This window comes from Molothrus aeneus, chromosome 2, assembly GCF_037042795.1.
Source record: "Molothrus aeneus isolate 106 chromosome 2, BPBGC_Maene_1.0, whole genome shotgun sequence".
NCBI classification, from domain to species: domain Eukaryota; kingdom Metazoa; phylum Chordata; class Aves; order Passeriformes; family Icteridae; genus Molothrus; species Molothrus aeneus.
Genome location: NC_089647.1, coordinates 116,068,562 through 116,087,378, shown reverse-complemented (window position 1 = coordinate 116,087,378; position 18,817 = coordinate 116,068,562). Strand labels below are relative to the sequence as shown.

General features: G+C 47.1%; 2 protein-coding genes across 2 annotated transcripts in view; both read right to left on the bottom strand.

Annotated features, from left to right (window-relative positions):
* Positions 1-18,817, bottom strand: part of MRPS6 (mitochondrial ribosomal protein S6) — a 45,645-nt gene that overhangs the window by 14,578 nt on the left and 12,250 nt on the right. The window lies entirely within an intron of this gene.
* SLC5A3 (solute carrier family 5 member 3) lies at positions 9,170-17,675 on the bottom strand. Its single transcript, XM_066545570.1, has one exon. It carries the CDS (start codon positions 17,313-17,315, stop codon positions 15,168-15,170), a length of 2,148 nt encoding a protein of 715 aa, XP_066401667.1. The 5' UTR covers positions 17,316-17,675; the 3' UTR covers positions 9,170-15,167.

Genomic DNA, 18,817 nt, shown 5'->3' with positions numbered 1-18,817 from the left:
TTTTTAGGAGCAGGCTGTGGTGGTGTTTGAGTCTCCAGGACCAGGGAAGAAGCATTTTATATTATATGTTTGGGGGTCTCCCAACATGAGAATCTTGACTCTATGTTTCAGAAGGCTGATTTATTATTTTATGATATTATATTATATTATATTATTATATAAGAATATATATAATATATAAAAATATTTATCTACAATATATTAATATAGTATATTTATACATTATATACATTATTATATAATATATAATGTTATATATAATGTATAATCTATAATAATATAATTATATAACTATAATATGTATAATTATATATTTAATATATAATTATATATTAATTATATATTCAATATATAATGCATAAATATGAAATATAATATATATTTCATACTTTATATATGATTATATATATTTTAAATATATATAATAATATATAATATATAATAGATAATTATTATATATAATATAATATAATATAATATAATATAATATAATATAATATAATATAATATAATATAATATAATATAATAGAATAATATAGAATAATATAGAATAATATAGAATAATATATTGTATTTTATATAATAACCATAATATATATGGTTATTATATTATATTATAATATATTATATTATATTACAATGATATACTAAAACTATCCTAAAGAAAAAGCAAAGAAACATCAAAAAGCTAGCAAAGAAAAGAATGAATAATAAAATCTTGTGATTAACTAAAGTCTCGACACAGCTAGACCTGTGATTATTCATTAAGTAAAACCAATTCACATACTAAGTAAACAATTCTTTAAATCACATTCTAAAGTAACAAAACACGGAGAAGCTGAAGCCTCCCAGCTTCTCAAGAAAAAAAAAAAAAATCTTCGCAAAAGTATTTTTCAAAAAATATGTCAGTGACAGCAGGCAATTCCCCAGGAACATTTCCTGCCATTTCCAAGTCAGGCCCCAGCAAAAAGAAGATGAGTTCATGGATTTGACTCACCTGGAATCACTTGTTCTGAGCCTTGCACAAGGCAATATTCCTAGCAAAGGAAAATGATGGATTGGGAACAGATTTGGGGTCCTTGCACTGTTGTTGTTCATTAATATTTCAAGTGATCAGTGTAGGGAAAACACAAATCCATGGCTTGGTATGGAGCCAGCAATTAGCACCATTATCTATAAATTATATATGTCATTTATATCCTTATGTACACTGCACTTGTGCAACATTAGGGAGCCATGGGATATCCTGGGCTGGAAGGGACCCACAGGGATCTCTGATCCAGCTCCTGGCCCTGCACACACCCCAACAATCCCATCCTGTCCCTGCAGGGTTGTCCAAAGGCTCCTGCAGCTCTGGCAGCCCTTCCACAACCTCATCTCAGGGAGCTGTGGAGAGCAATGACAAACCCTTCTAACCTCCATGCAGATTTCAATGAAATCCAATAAAATATTGTGGGGTAAACTCCCTGCCCTCCATCCCTCACCCCACAAGTGACACAGAGGGTTTTGTCTCTTTTCCACGTGCCCAGGGATCAGCACATTCCCTGAGTGCTGCAAGGCCAATGTGAGGTGCAGTTTCTGAACACAACCAAGCCAAAGATTTGAGCCCCATGTATTTACAAACAAAACCAGAGAGAAAGAACAAGAAAAGAAAGCCACAGATTTCTACATTCAGGATTGTAAAATTTGCAACCTTCCCCACTTGTGGCCGTACTCTGAAAACATCAACTAATTGTTGGGTTGGAAAGCTTGTCACTATAATCCCTCTCATTCTCCCTCTCCCAAAATTGCCATGGTTTACCCTGGCTTGCCTAAAGCCATCACCCAAACTAAAAATAAGCTGAACTCTGCTAACCAAGAGATCCACAGACACAGGTTCCTTGGTTTGCCTCAGAGCCAGCACACTTGGGGACAGAGGAAATGGGCCTGCCTGGCTCCCAGCTCGGGAGCCACTACATTTTTTCCTGAACAGCCCAGCACTAATTCCAGTCCCAGAGCCCAGCACTAATTCCAGTCCCACAGCCCAGCACTAATTCCAGTCCCACAGCCCAGCTCTAATTCCAGTCCCAGAGCCCAGCACTAATTCCAGCCCCACAGCCCAGCACTAATTCCAGTTCCCCAGCCCAGCTCTAATTCGAGTCCCAGAGCCCAGCTCTAATTCCAGTCCCAGAGCCCAGCACTAATTCCAGTTCCCCAGCCCAGCTCTAATTCCAATCCCCCAGCCCAGTTCTAATTCCAGTCCCAGAGCCCTGGGGAGGGAAGAGGAGACAATGGAGCTGCTGCTCCACAGGGGATGAGGAAGAGCTCTCAAGAGCAGGACAGCCTGGTTTGGAATTGCAGCTCTGGACACCCCTCCTGCCCCCAGGGCAAACCAGAGCCATTCCCGACTGCTCTCACCCCTGGGCAGCCTTGGCAGTGACCTGGGGCCACACCAGTGGCTCACAAGTTGTCACCTTGCTCTGGAAAGGTGCAGTCCCAAGCTGCACCAAGGGAAATCCAGGTTGGAGAGCAGGGAAAAGGTTTTTCCAGCAAGGGTGAGAAAGTTCTGGAATGGCTGCCCGGGGAGGTGGTGGAGTCCCCATGCCTGGGTGTGTTTAACAAAGCCTGGATGTGGCACTGGGTGCCAGGGTTTAGCTGAGGGGTTGGGGCTGGGTTGGACTTGAAGGTCTCTTCCAACCTGGTCATTCTGGGATTCTGTGAATTCTGTGAGTTCTGTGAAGAATTCTGGGAGGGTCAGGCTGGAAGGGCCCACAGCGCTCACCTGGAGCCACCTCTGGGTCACCCAGGGCAGAGGGCACAGGGTGGGCCCAGGTGGCTCTGGAATGTCCCAGGGAGGAGACTCCAGCCCCTCTCTGGGCTCTGCTCCAGCTCGGTCCCTGCCCAGGGCAGAAGTTGTGCCTCCTGTGCAGGGGAATTGCTGGGCTCAGGCCCTGCCCGTGGCTCTGGGGCCATTGCTGGGCCTGGAGCAGAGCCTGGGCCTGCTCTGACCTCTGCACACAGGGACAGACACGGGGACAAACACATGGCCAGACACAGGGACAGACACAGGGACAAACACATGGCCAGACACAGGGACAGACAGGGGTGAAGGCTCTTGGAAGACAGGACCAAAGGATTTTTGTCTACAGATCCAAATTCCCCACTCCTCCCCAGCCACGTGTTTCAGAGCTGCCCAGAAGAAACCTGTTAACTCCACAGGTCCCACCAAGGCAAAGGTAGCCCCAGGTGTCACACCAGCCACAGGTGAGGGGACAACCTGAGCACTTTGTCCTCAGTTGGCCCCACCTCAAAACCTGTGTCCAGTTCTGGGTCCTGCAGGAGAGCCCTGGAGGGGCTGGAGCGTGTCCAGGGCAGGGAACGGAGCTGGGCAGGGGCTGGAGAATCCCTGAGGGAGCTGGGCAGGGGCTGGAGAATCCCTGAGGGAGCTGGGCAGGGGCTGCAGAATCCCTGAGGGAGCTGGGCAGGGGCTGCAGAATCCCTGAGGGAGCTGGGCAGGGGCTGGGGCTGGAGCAAAGGAGGCTCAGGGGGCCCTTGTGGCTCTGCACAAGTCCCTGCCAGGAGGGCACAGCCGGGGGGGTCGGGCTCTGCTCCCAGGGAACAGGGACAGGAGCAGAGGGAACGGCCTCAGGCTGGGCCAGAGCAGGCTCAGCTTGGACAGCAGCAGCAATTTGCCCATGGAAAGGGAGCTCAGGCCTTGGCAGGGGCTGCCCAGGGAGCTTTGCAGTGCCCAGCCCTGCAGGTGTCCCAGGAATGTGGGGTTGTGGCCCCTGAGGATTTGGTTTAAAGGTGAGCACACCACTGGTGCTGCTCCATGGTTGGACTGGATCTTCTTAAAGGTCTTCTCCAACCTCAGCAATTCAGTGATTCTGGCCTCTCCCTCTCTCCTCAAGGTCTGTCAGCTCAACACAATCCCACCCAAGAGCAGGAGCTGTTCCATGCACACCTGGGGGTGCCCCATCCGTTCTCCCCAGGATTAAAGCCACAAATGCCCCAAAAGAACCATCAAAGCAGCACCAAGCACCTCATCCTCAGGGGATGTTTTGCATAAGAGGGAACAAAAATGCTCCCATGGGTTCTGTCAGTCCCATAGGACTCACCTGGCAATCAGGAAAGGTATAAATGAAAGGGAACTGGGGAAAAAAATGGGAATTCTCTGGTGGCAAAGTGGCTTCAGGCATGACCATCAGCCATGAAGCTCAGAGAGCAACCTGGAGACAAACCAAACTTGGAAATAAAGCCTTTGGAATGCTGATGCCTCCTAAAACACGAGGAGCCACCCGCCTGGAAGCAGAGATGTGTGAAAGGACTCGGCTCCACTGCTCCTTTTTCCACCTCATTTCCCCCAGAAAAGTCCAAGGGATAGAAAATCCAGCACTGGCAACAAAAAAAACTTTGTCAACCACCAAAACCTCCTCCAAGGAGAGCCTTTGGAGGGAGAAAAGGAAGCAAACACCAAACCCTCAGTAGCTTTAGGGCTAGGACAGTTCTCAAGTTCTTCTGGCCACTTGCTCAGTCCAACAGGAAGCATTCAAAGTCAGTGGGCACATCCCAAATTATAAACAGGAATAACTCCATCCCAGTCACTTGATTATCCCTTCAATGTAGTAACAGCAGGATAAAATTATGTCTTTTTTTGGTTGCTCAGCAGTTACAAAAGGTTGGTCTGGGATTATTTCCTGAGGTGGAAATCAAAGAAGGCAAAATCCATGTTTAGAAAGAAGCTGCAATTCCAAGCAGCAAAACTAAGGGGAAAAACCATTTCCTTGCTGTCATTTACTACTTAATAAAACATTAGAAATTATTACTGAAAAATTTTTAATACTCTGCAATTACTGTAAAAGCACCAACAACCCAGAGCATCAGCCCCAGGTTGGGGACAACCACTCAGGGCAGCCAGGAAAGGTCAAAATCCAGATAAATGCAGCATTCCGAGGAAACAGCAGATGTGGGAGCTGGGCTGAACCCCTGGGGAAAATGGGCTGGGCTGGAGCTGGAAATGGAAAAGTGGGAATGGGGAAAACATCCAAACCTGCCTGGAAGTTCAGGGATGGGGAGGGATCCCAGACTGGGTTGAGTTGGGAGGGACCTCAAAGCCCATCCAGTGCCACCCCTGCCATGGCAGGGACACCTCCCACTGTCCCCAGTGCCCAGCCTGGCCTTGGGCACTGCCAGGGATGCAGGGGCAGCCCCAGCTGCTCTGGGCACCCTGTGCCAGGGCCTGCCCACCCTGCCAGGGAACAATTCCTCATTGCCAAGATCCCACCCAGCCCTGCCCTCTGGCACTGGCAGCCATTCCCTGGGTGCTGTCCCTGCAGGCCTTGTCCCCAGTCCCTCTGCAGCTCTCCTGGAGCCCCTGCAGGCCCTGCCAGGGGCTCTGAGCTCTCCCTGCAGCTGCTCCTCTCCAGGTGAGCACCCCCAGCTCTCCCAGCCTGGCTCCAGCCCCTCTGGACTCATCCCAACATTCCCAGCCCTTTCTTGGAGCCCCAGCCCTGGATGATTTTAGGGACAGCAGGATGCAGGGACAGAGGTCTCTGTATCTACAACAGAACCATTTCCCCAAAAACAGAATAAAGGACAAATGGGAAAGGCCAGGTGCTCCTGACCATGACAAGCTTGCCATGTTCCCAGCCCACATTGAGTGAACACAGAAGCAGGAGAGACCATTCCAGAAATGGCACACAGAAAGTTACAGCAGGCACATCACCAAAAATAACTTGGGGGAAGTGATCAAAATTACTTCTGAATTAAAATGAGCGCCCCATCCTCAAAGCAGACTTTAATTAGCATTGGGTGGTGCGTAAGGCAAAGAACCAGATGTGAATACGAAGCCCACGGGCCTGGATGCAGAGGAAGCAGCAACTTTTAAACTCAAAGTGATGCCTGAACTCTTCTGTTCCCAAATCCACCTTTCTTCTTCAAAGAATTGAAATTCTATGATGGATTTTTTTAAATTTTTAACAAATCTTTTAAGATCAAAGGAGATTCTAGAAGAAATTAAACTAAAATCTAAGGAATACAAGTATTCTATAAATACCAACCCACAGTTAAATTAAAACATCAATCCCAACACTGAATTTAATTCATTTTAGAGAGCTGAGAGCCTTCAGAATTTCTAAAAAGAAGCCTAAAAAGGTGTCTTTTAAATCTGAAATAAACAGCAACCAAATCCTCCATGATTTAGGGTCATTTCAATGGTTTATCACTAGAAACAGTTAAAGTAACAATTGGCCACAACATCACAGAAGGGTTTGGGTTGGAAGGGATTTAGGGATCATGCAGTGCCATGGGCAGGGACAGCTTCCACTGTCACAGGCTGCTCCAAGCCCTGTCCAACCTGGCCTTGGGCACTGCCAGGGAAGGAGAGTCCTCAACTTTCCAGGCAGAGTCAATTCAGAATCAGTTAAACCTCAGAATTAATTCAACACCTTCCCCGAAACTCCAGCAAATTCAACTCTTCTTCCAACCTCAACAAATTCTAGTAAGGGCTTCAAGATAACACTGCAAAATTGTCCTTATCAGGAAGTTGCTGAGAAAGAGCTCCCCAGGAACTCCAAGTTGTGTTTCTGCCATGACTTTCTGATGTGAATATATTTCATCAATTTACTTTGTATGTTCATTAAGCTTAATTAAGAGTACAAAGGAAAAATAATGAAATGCAAAGGAAAAAAGACATGGAGAGAATATTCCCCCTTCTTCCTCATTCTTCCCCAGTTTTACAGACTGGGCACAACACAGGGGCTGGGATGTCCCCATGGTCAGCTGGGGTCCCTGTCCCAGCTCTGGAAGGAGCTGGAGTGGAAAATCAGCCAACTTCCCAGAATTAGAGAATCCCCAATCCCTGGGGTTGGAAAAGATTTCCAAGGTCGTGCAGTGCCAGCTGTGCCCCATGGGCACCTTGTCCCCAGCCCAGAGCACTCAGTGCCACCTGCAGGGGACACCTGCAGGGCTGGGCACTGCAAAGCTCCCTGGGCAGCCCCTGCCAAGGCCTGAGCTCCCTTTCCATGGGCAAATTGCTGCTGCTGTCCAAGCTGAGCCTGCCCTGGCCCAGCCTGAGGCCGTTCCCTCTGCTCCTGTCCCTGTTCCCTGGGAGCAGAGCCCGACCCCCCCGGCTGTGCCCTCCTGGCAGGGACTTGTGCAGAGCCACAAGGGCCCCTGAGCCTCCTTTGCTCCAGCCCCAGCCCCTGCCCAGCTCCCTCAGGGATTCTGCAGCCCCTGCCCAGCTCCCTCAGGGATTCTGCAGCCCCTGCCCAGCTCCCTCAGGGATTCTGCAGCCCCTGCCCAGCTCCCTCAGGGATTCTGCAGCCCCTGCCCAGCTCCCTCAGGGATTCTCCAGCCCCTGCCCAGCTCCGTTCCCTGCCCTGGACACGCTCCAGCCCCTCCAGGGCTCTCCTGCAGGAGCAGAACTGGGCCCAGCCCTGGAGGGGCTCTCAGAGCCAGCACAGAGGGACAATCCCTGCCCTGCTCCTGCTGCACACACAATTCCTCATCCAGCCCAGCTGCCAGGGGCCTCTTGCCCAACCCAGACTGGCCTAAGCCACGTGTCCCTTCCAGGAGAGGCATTTTCAGGGATCAGAGCTGGCTCTGGACACGCAGCTCTTCCACTCACCCTGCACGTCCTCACTGCTACCCCAGGACAAAGACCAAGCTGAACATGGTGAGTAAAAAACCCTCCACAGCACTTTTTGAGGACCACAGCTGTAGTTTTTAAATCCTCCTGCTTTTGCAGAACACAAGCATCCTTGGCTCTAGAGCAGAAGAAGGTTTAAGGTGGAAGTCACAATGTTGTCACCAAGTGAAGAGGGAATCTTGCCAATCCCTTGCTCAAATTCAGAATTTATCCCAGATAAATCCTGGGATACACAAAACTATCTCACAACAGGAGTCAGGTAAATATTAAAAATCACTGCTGACAAAGGTTTGGAGACATCATAAACTCAATTATCTTTTATCACTCCACCAACACGTCAAAAATAAAGCCCAAAACACCCAAAAAGCAAATCCCTGAGTCCAACCTGATCAAAGTGAGAAGGACCAGAGGTGAAACCTCCTGGCTCCTTCCCTTTCCCAGCACCAGAACATCCACAGGGAAACTGAGGCAGCCCCATCCCAGGAAAGGAATTCTCTGCAGGAAAAGGCCTCATTGCCACCACCTGTGTGGGATTTTCCACACAAATCCTGCCCAGAACCCCAGACCCAGGAGAACCCAAAACCCCAAAGAAAGAGCGGCAAACTGGGGAGTGAGGCTTGGCCAACACAAACACAACCAGCTGCTGACAAAGAGGCTGCTTGAATCCCTTTGAGAATCACTGACCTGGAAAGCTGCTCACTGGGTAAACACCTAATAAACTAATTATGGAACTGGTTAATTAATAGTTAACTCATGAAAACACTCCCTTCCTGAAAACACAAATCCAAAACAAGTTTGTAAGGCAGGAAAATGCTTATTTTTCATCCCAAATCCAAAGTTTCCTCCCAAAAATGTTTCTTATCCACCCCTTGAAACAAACAACAGCAAAATTTCCATTTTTCTTTTACATCACAGCAGCAAAAGAAGAGAATAAATGAAAAATTTGGGTTGTTTTGTCTGTAGCTGAAATTCTGGGTTTAACAGCCTTGCCATAGTTTTTGCCAAGCTCCCATCTGCAAAGGAAGGTGAATCCCTAATTTAACACCAGGCCTGCCCCTCCCTTGCTGAACCACCAGTGCTGGACAAGGAATCCATGATTCCCAAGTTCATCGTGTCCTTATGGGGGGGACAGGGATGAGGAGAAGGAAGTGGGAGATTCAGGGCTCTGCTCACAGAATGTGCTGATGGTTTAACCCCAGAATCAAGAAGGTGCTGGTCCCACCAAGAACGGCTTAAGGAGCAACTGAAGAGGATATTTAAAGATAAACCAACAGAAATCAAGGAATTTTGCATGGTACCCAAGCAGATTCCTCTGCTAAAGGGGGGGTTCACTCCTGTTTTGTGCCCTGAGCCCAGCCCAGCCCAGCCCCACCTCCCAAAACCAGAGCCCAAACTCAGGATTTGGGATCCCGGAGTTCTCCCTGGAGCCTCAAAGAACCCAGTTTGGCTTTGCCTTTGGAATAAGCAGGAATAGAAGCAGGAATCACCTTTAGCTACAGGGACGAGGGTTTACTGAGAGTAAAATACTCCAAAACTCTCTGTTCTGGTGGGTTGGTCCGTTGGGGTTTTTTTTGGGTTTTTTTTTTCTCTATTTTTATTGAAACTTTGTACAGAAGTTTGAAACATTTCCATACAATACTTTGAGACAGGACAAAATGCCATGGTAAAGGAATGTAAACTGCAAGAAACACAGTCTGAAAGTATCCAAATACTCTCTAATAAGAGTTTTAGTTTGAAGACTAATGCAGGAGGCAAAATAAAATGCATACAGTATACAAAGAACAGTATACACAGGGCCAGCAATGCTAACTATGAAAATTTTGCATCAGATTTACTTCAAAGATTGATAGCAATATGATAATTCTATACACTAGACCAAAATTAATTTATCATACATCGTTTCTATGACAAAAAGCTTGTCATTAAGGACAGTAGCAACTTACAATATAATTAAGCTGTATTAATCTCATTAACACTTCTAAATCTATATTCCTACTACAGTAAAGTTTTTTTTTCATTATATTGTCTTATAAGATCTTAACAGACCTTTAAATAACACTTTACCAAAAGAGACCTGGATCCATTATAGTGATCTTATCTACATGCCCATTTGGCTTATTTCCAAAAAAACAACCAAGGGACAAGGAAAAAGGCAGGTTTCAAATGTTATATGATATCATTTGGTTTTGGTCTGAAATGTATTTTAGAGAGTTAAAAAAAACCAACAGAAAAAAGGCAGTTCATTAACTGGTATTTTATATAAAATCTGCAGAAAAATACAACAGCAACAAAACCCAAAAATACTTCACAGATATCTAAAAAAACATTTTTCTCAGAGATACAAGGTAAAGCAGCATCACTTTGACACTGTGCTTTAAAAAAGAAGATGATGAATGAAGAGACTGCTCGAGTGAGATTAGAAAATTTTGCTTTCTTCTTGAAGAAGACTACTAACATTTTGCACAGCAACTATTTTTATAACCACCTCATTTGAAAAGCGTGAATCCCTAGACACAGAATTGTCATTTCACCGCCAGTTTTGCTCAAAGTGTCTGACTTTACACAGTGGAACTGAGAATGCCAAGTGTCACCAGATGTCACTATACCATGAGTTCAAGATTGGAACAGAAGTGAAGCAAATGCCTTGAAACCAACACCAGGAAAGAAATCAAAGAGAAAGTGTTTTGTAAACAAATCAAAACCACTTTGCAAGAAAGGAAAAAAAAACCAAAAAAACCAAAACAATACCAAAAAACCAAGAGTTCAGAGATCTCACAGTGAAATCAGAAATTCTAATTATATATGTTTTACATTCTAGGACTACTCTTTACCTTAGGCCAATTAAAGCACATTAAACCATTTAATTATATACAAACATTTTCTTTAAAAAAAACCAAAAAAAATTAAAACATTGCACAGAAGTCTGCTTTTAACATCACATAACAAGGTTAGTTTTATTTTCAAAACAATTACATTTAAGGGCACAGAACATACAGAATACCAAATTAACAGATGAGTAATTTTGCTTCTCTGTACATGCTAAATCCAAAGATTTCCTTGAGAAAGCTGGAGCTTGGCAACTCCAGCTCCTTCCATGTCTCTGTTCTCTGAAAGGGAGCAATTCCCAACACCTCCTCTATCTCAGGATTTAAAAAAATAGATATATAAAAAAAATAAAGCTGTTTTAAAGTTGTAAGCATCTTTTAAGTGCTGGCAGAGCTCCCTGGTGGCTCTGCCCCCTCCACTGTAACCTCATGGAAATAAATCCTTTTCTCTCCTGGGTTACAGGGCTCATGACTCTCATCAGAAGTCTCATCCTGGCCCTTCTGGGATCAGGGAACACACAAGTGGAGAAGTAAAAAATACACAATATAAGGAATATACTGAAGGCCATTTTTATTTCTTACAATCTCGCACGGTTTCCTCTCCCTAAAAGCTAAACAGGAAAAATTATTTTAAAAAAATTAAACAACAAAAAAAGCCTCTAAACTTTGGCAGAGAATAGCATCAAATCAGCCATTAAAAAAAAAAACTTAAATAAAAACAGTCTCCCAAAGTGTTCTAATAAACTCTCAAGAAGCCTCTTCTTTTTTATTTTTTTTTTTATTATTTTTTAAAATAAAAGGCTTCTACCATTTCCAGGAGCAAAATTCAAATATCTTACCAGAAAAAATAAGTTAAGGAAAATAACAAGAAGAAAAAAAGCTGTCATTCCAAACTCAGTTTTCCAGGACTTGTCATCCTAAGCTCAAGGCAATAATAAATAAACCCATTGCTGCAAGACAGAAGCACAACCAGCCCCACCCAGGGGGAGGGGGCCAGGCAACAAAATTCCATCGTGGGAAACACTCTGTGGTTCTGCTGAACCAAAAAATGGGTGTTTAACCCCAAATTCACCAACTTCCCCCTTCAGCAAAGGCTTGTTTACGCTATAAAAAATCCCTTCTCCTACACAAGGTCCTTCTCACCAGCAGGCAGCTTGCTTGGAACCTTAGGAATATCTTTATTTATTAATAAAGGCCTTTTATTAAGTGGTTTTATGCAGCAAAGAGCATCAGCAACTTCCAGGATCTCTACGACACAATGAGGCTGAAGAAGAGCACACAAAACACCTGAAGAGAAAAAGCACTGGAGAAAGAATTTGCTTAAAAGCTTCACAATACCAGGTCTGAAGATGGGCTGGGGAGGCAGATTAATAATCCATGATGATCCTGCCTGCCAATTAGCAGTGTGATTAATGTGGCAGCTCGTTAGTGTAGCAAAAGGGAGAATAAAGGAAGCGGGAGATGGAGCACCTCAGTGCAGTCCTGAAGGACTCAGCTCCCTCCCACGGCCAAGGAGAGCTCCCCGCGGATGTGACCAAGCAGGACACTGGAATTGTGCCTGTTGGCTCTTCCAAGTGTCCTCCTGGAGGAGCAAATGGCTGGGGAGGGATGGAAGCAGCAGGGAGAAGCGTTGGAAGGAGCGCGGGCAGCGCCTCCTCCAGCCGCGCCTTGGGCCGCCCGCCCGCCCGCCCGTGTAAGGCACCCTGGGGACAGCACAGGGGGATGGAGCCGAGCCAAAGGGTCCCTGAGCTAACCTGGCTTCCCAGGCGGTGGCAGAGCGCTGCACATTGAGGAGCAGCCTGGAAAACCCCAGTGCCAGGAGCTGCTCCAAAATCGTGCTCCAAAATTGTTCCGAGCAATCGAGCTCCGAACGGACGCGAGTCTCCTTCCCCGGGCCAAACCGGGTGTTGGAGCCACATCCCAGCCTTCTCAGGAGGATATTGTTGGACTGAGAATTAGCTTTGCCTTCTACAATAGATTTTTCATCCCACTATGATCAAATGTTGCCCTAAATGATTTTATCCTGTATGGAAACAATTCCCTACGTCTTTGCCTCAAACCGTCCTTCACAGCTCAGCCCACTAATGAAGCAACTTGAGATGCCATTAATTCCACACACCAGGATTTCACCCTTAAATAGGATTTAAAATGTTTTCCCAAACCAAGCTGTGGACACACAAATCATAAGAAAAATCTGTCTTTTCCCATTGGTAGCAACATCAGCACCACGTATGGTGGCTCCTCTCTTACAAATATTGCAACAACACTCCAAGTTTTCCACTTTGGAGTAGTTCTACTTCCCAGCAGCAACAACTAAAGCAAGTGGAGAAAAGTGGGGCATCTCAGCCTCTGGTCAAAGTATTGGAATGAATGAGATTCAGCTGATATTAAAACACCGTCAAAGCAAACAAAACCACCCCAAAAAATAGAAGTGAATCGTTTTATCTGAAAAGATGTATTGGGAATTATCTGCTAGAAGCCGTGTGGATGGCACCACTGGAAAAGCAAACTTTCTCCAGCAGGAAAAGGCAGGACTGACCCAAATCTCATCTCTACAAAAAGGTTTCCCCCACAGGAATTGGTTCTTGTTTGTGTGCCAAGGAAATGGTGCTGGACCCCTGCAATGGTTTTGGTGAATGCTCACAGTGGTCCCTCAGCCCGATTTTGGCCCAGCCAGTTCATGTTCTCCTGAACGAGCTCAGGAGCAAAGACAACTGGAGGAATTATTTCCATGGAAAGCCTGGATATGACCACTCTGTCCTGGAGAGAGGAGTTTTAACACTGATGGGCTCTGCTCCCAAAACCAGGACCCAGCTTGGCTTGGGGAAGGATGAGAGCACTAACCTGCTACACACACATCCTCCACACCTGGGAACTGCTCATCCCTGCCTGGGCATTCCTTCCTTCCATCCATCCATCCATCCATCCATCCATCCATCCATCCATCCATCCATCCATCCATCCATCCATCCATCCATCCATCCATCCTTCCATCCTTCCATCCTTCCATCCTTCCATCCATCAGGAGGAAACATCCTCTGGACCTGGAGATCTACAAATAGCTGTGACTGCCTGGGAGGAATTCAGGTTTTTGGAAAAATCCTGAGGACAGGACAGACCTCAATTGGCGACACAGATTTGTGGCTGCACGCACTCCCCGTCTCCTGACACCGAATCCCTCAGGATCCTTCTGAGGAGGGAGGGAAGGAGGGAATTTCTTCACACAAAGGTCACTCATGGGGAAGGGGCTGCCCAGGGAGCTGGTGGAGTGCCCAGCCCTGGAGGTGTCCAAGGAATGGGGCACTCTGGGCTGGGTGACGAGGAGGGGATTGGGCACAGCTGGAACTCAATGACCAGGGAGGGCTTTTCCAAGCTCAGGGATTCTGGGATTCCTCAAAATACAAAAAGGAATTTTGACAGGGTGAAAGGGGAAGTGGGAGAAGACGTGGGGCAAAAGGACTCTGGAAAACAAGGAGCACTTTCACCTCTCCCTCCCATTTCCCCTTCCTTGCCTTCCCAGTTGTTCTCCCTCTGCAGCATCAGAGCTTCCTCCTCTTCCTCCTCTGGGATTCCTCCCAGACACAGCAGAGGAAAACCCTTCTGCAGGGTGCAAAACAGTTTTTCAAGACATGCAAAGCTTCATGGTTCTCTTCTTCCCATATGGCAGAACCTACAAACAGATTTTTCCCTAAAAAGAAGCTAATCCTTACAATGTCCTAAAGGTTCAGAGGGTGGAGAGGCTGAATTAATCTTTTGGCCATTTACTAAAACTCGAGAAATTCCACCCAAACCTGAGGAAAAATTTCTTTCCATGGAGGTGGTAGAGCCCTGGAACAGCTGCCCAGGGACATCCTAAACCCACCCCAAGAATTCTGTGATTCTTCAATTTCAATATACTACAAAACCCCACAGAAAGAATATTTCTTTTTTGTCCTCCTCCACTGAGAGTTTGTCATCTCCAGGCTTTTTTTTTGTTTTAGTTTTTCTCTTTTTTTTCTTTTTTTTTAAACACAGAAACTTTTCAGTAATGGAATTTACAGCGGATAAAAATCAAAAGACAAAAATTTCCTTACAAAGAGTAAAAAAAAAAGGCAGAAACCTGCTAAGAGCCATCATGTTTTAAGTGCTATAAAATGAGACAAAACAGCTTCCTGTTGTTGCCAGAAGAGAAATGAGAAACTGAAAAAAGAAAAAAAGCAGTGAGTGCAATTAAAAAGTGCTAAGTTGGCCAAGGTAATACAGTTATTTTATAAATGTGCATCACAGCTCTGCGTTTAAAAATCTTTTGACACAGCTTTAATCACTCAGATTTTACACACTGGTAACTGATTACCTGTTATCTTCACTTAATGCTGACTGAGCTGTAACTGCCTGACTTCAAACACAGCCACCTGCCTACCTTTGGTATATTTATACACAGAAAAACAAAAGGTTAGTGCTGCAAATGGAAAAAAAAAAAAATAAAACCAACACAAAAGGGAGAAAAGAAAAAGCCACCACAGGACAGGTTCTGCTTTCAGCAGAGGGAGGACAACACATCTCAAATGGTCTTGAAATAGGCTAAAGCTGAGTTGACCTTACAATTATAGCGTAAACAATGCCTGGGTTGTGGTTATGTTGTTTGAAAAGAAAAGAAAGGAAAAACCAAAAATCTCCAGAGACCTGTATCAACTTCTGTATGTTTAAGCCATACCCTTAAAAGTTCACTATTCACTCACAAAGAGAAGTAGACAAACATGAAGATTCCAAGGGAACAGACACAGACCAGTCCAGTATTTAGTAATAGTTTAACTTTTGGAGTCTCTTCCAGCATTTGTAAACAAACAGTCTCCTCCTCGACCTCCCGAACCACTCTCTTGTTTACGTTTTTACTTTTAAAGCCACAGAACCAATCTATGAATTTCAAATGTCTCGCCCTGTTGTCAGTCCCCTCCTCCTCCTCGTGCTTCTTCTCCCCCATCAGGGCGGCCTGTCCGTTGGAGTAACAATCCACGGGCGTCTCCACCTCGGAGTGGCTCACCGAGATCACCGGGTTGCTGTCATCCCTGCACGTCACCAGGAGGTTGATATCCTCCGGTTTCACGTTCTTAATGTTCTCCTCCGACTTCCCGTTGGGAATGATGTGGTTGGCGTTCTCATTGCACTTGAGGATGCTCTTCTCCTGCCCCTGGTACAGCTCCCCCTTGCCGGCGCTCTCCGGCGCGCCGCGCTTCCACAGGGCCCAGAACGTGGTGGTCCGGACCTGCTCCTTGGTGGGCGGCGGCGTCAGCAGGCTCACCACGACCGTCACGGCCCCGGTGATCCAGAACAGGGCCGTGGCCACGTACATGTAGTGGATGTTCTTGATGAAGCCGGGCCTGGTGTCCGGCTGGTCGCACTCGGGAGCGCGGTAGAAGAAGGCCAGGATCAGGCGGATGGCGCCCAGGACGAACCCGGCCATGCCGCCGTAGAAAGCCCCCTGCTCGTTGCAGCGCTTCCAGAAGATGGCCATGAGGAACAGGGCGGCCACTGGCGGGGTCAGGTAATCCGCCACCTCCTGGATGTACAGGTACATCTGCCCGCCCTGCATCTCCACGATGATGGGCACCCAGGCGATGCTGATCACCACCATGAAGGCCACGAACACCCTGCCCACGATCATGAGCTCCCGGGAGGTCGCGCTCTTCCTGATGAGCTTGTAGACGTCGAGCGTGAAGATGGTGCTGGCGCTGTTGAAGATGGAGTCCAGGTCGCTCATCAGGGCGGCGATCATCACGGCCATCATGAGCCCGCGCAGCCCCACGGGCACCAGGTTCATCACCAGGCGCGGGTAGGCGATGTTGGAGCAGCCGGCCCTGCTCCCGCACACCTGGAAGCAGTGCTCGGGGTTGATGCAGGCGATGTCATCCACAAACAGGATGCGGGAGATCATCCCCGGCACCACGATGATGAACATGGGCAGCAGCTTCAAGAAGCCGGCCATGAGGGTGGAGCCTTTGGCGTGAGCGATGTTTTTGGCGGCCAGAACTCTCTGCACTATGACTTGGTCGGCGCACCAGTACCACACCGAGGCCGGGGTCTGTCCCAGCAGAAACCCGGGCCAGGGAATGTCTTCGTCCGTCGGCTCGCGCAGCATTTTGAGAGAGTCGGGCTTCGGGCTGACGTTGCAGGAGTTGGTGTTGGAGATGTTGTAGGTGAGGAGGATGGAGGTGATGTTTGGTGACGCCAACATGTACCTCCTTTTCACTTCTTCAAACCCACCGACCTCCATGAGGCTTATGATCATGAGTGTGAGGGCCCCGATGATCATAAGCAGCGCCTGGAGGGTGTCCGTGTAGATGACGGCCACCAGCCCTCCGGTCACGGTCAGCAGCGCCGTCATTCCGATCAGCAGGATCACCGACAGGTAGAGGTTCCACCCTAGGGACTCTTGGATAAAAAGCGCCCCTGAATACAAGTCAACCGAGAGTTTGGTGAAGATATAAAGAAGCAGAGACAACGCTGCAAAATAGATTTGAATCCTATGCCCTCCGAACCGCTTGGACAAGTATTCGGGCATGGTGTACACTCCCGAGCGGATGTAGACTGGCACGAAGACCCATCCCAAAAGCTGCAAAAGCATTAAGGCGTTGAACTCCCACGCGCCTACGGCGAATCCGCTCGCCGCTCCAGATCCTGCGAGCCCAATGAAATGTTCACTTCCAATATTGCTCACAAACAACGAGGCCCCGATAGCTACCCAGGTCATAGAACGCCCTGCCAAAAAGTAGCCACTCACGGTGCTCCGATTGTTTTTCCACATGGCAAAGAAACCTATGCACATTACAAGCACGAAGTACAGGGCCACAATGGCAATGTCTGCTGGCTCCAAAGAAGCCCTCATTTTGTAACCAAAAAGCCTTCGCTGACGTCCACTTCTCGCCCCCCAGCCAACGTCTCTTAAGCACCACGTGAACCAGTTTTAACCAAAATCAACACAGCGGGTCAAATTCTTTGTCCCTTGGTTTGCTGTCCTGATGCTGGTGGCAGTGGTACATTTACTTTTCTCCGCTTCTCAAATTTGGGAACTTAGCACGCACTTTTAATCCACATTCCACAAGAGCATCAGCCTTAACTCAGTTGATGTAGGAGAAATTCTTAGTTGCAGCTAAGTTTAGTGAGGCCTACTGTACCAACCCTGCAAGGCAGCAAAGACAAAAGACAAAGATTGAATTAGAGAGGAATTTCATGAAGTAATGAGAAAAAATTTGAAGTGTAGTAAAACAAATCACTGAACACCACAGATTTTTCCCCCTTTATATTTCCTGCAATCTAAAACAGACATCATTCAATATTTGTAGGGCTAAGTGGTAAAAGCCTTTCACAAGTCAACTTCAATGGTTACAGGTACCTTCAGAGACGCAGCAATTCGGGAGGATTGAGTGACCCAAATTCCCCAGAACACAGCAAGCAACAAAAATACATTTTCTTTTTCATTACTCTGGTGTCTCACAAGTCTCCTTCTCAAGCCACTAACCAGATCTTCCTCTTCCAAGCAATCGTAGGAAAATAAAATTTAAAAAGACCAACAAATAACAACGGCTATGGAGCCCAAACCTGGCTCAGCATTTCCTGCACTGCACCTCCCAAATCCTGGGAGATCCTGGCACCACAGGACAGCACCTGAGACACCAGCTGGCTGCTAGAAAAACCAAAGCGAGGTCACAGCACTGTCAAATATCAACATCCATTTCAAATCAGCTGGAGAATCAAGGTTATTCTGCAAGTTTTGAGGTGAGTTTGCTCCTGTCTGGGGTACAGATAATCACAGGGTTATTTTTCACTCGGGAAGCTCTCCATACACATCCATGTGATCCAAGGGGAGAAAACATCCCATTCCAGCAAATGGCAGAAGCAAAACTCCACCTGCCATCTCACTTTAGGGCCAGTGCCTTTGGACACCCACACCTGGGGTTTTGTGGGAGCACCAGAGGCACGGGAGGGAACACTGGGTGGGTTCTGGCAGCAGTCACAGCTGCAAGGACGCCGGGAAATGTCCTTCCAGCATCCATTCCCATCCCAGCACGGAGAGGATGGAAGGTATGGAGGCAAAGCTCTCCCTGTCACGCTCTTCCCAAATTCCCAATCCCACCTGACAGCTCTCAAACTCGGCAGCAAACAAAACCTGTTGGAAGTGGAGGGAAGGGACAATGAAGGCTTGGTGGCAGAGGAAGGGGCCCTGAGGAGCTGCATGGTGGCTCCCTCATGGATTTGGGATGTGCTCCCATCCCTTGTTTATGCCTTGGGAGGTACCACAGGATCATGGAATGGTTTGGGATGGAGGGACCTCAAAGCCCACCCAGTGGCACCCCTGCCATGGCAGGGACACCTCCCACTGTCCCCAAT

What these genes read in the sequence shown, in the direction of transcription:
- SLC5A3 (XM_066545570.1), bottom strand. Translation starts at nt 17,315, where the DNA reads ATGAGGGCTTCTTTGGAGCCAGCAGACATTGCCATTGTGGCCCTGTAC.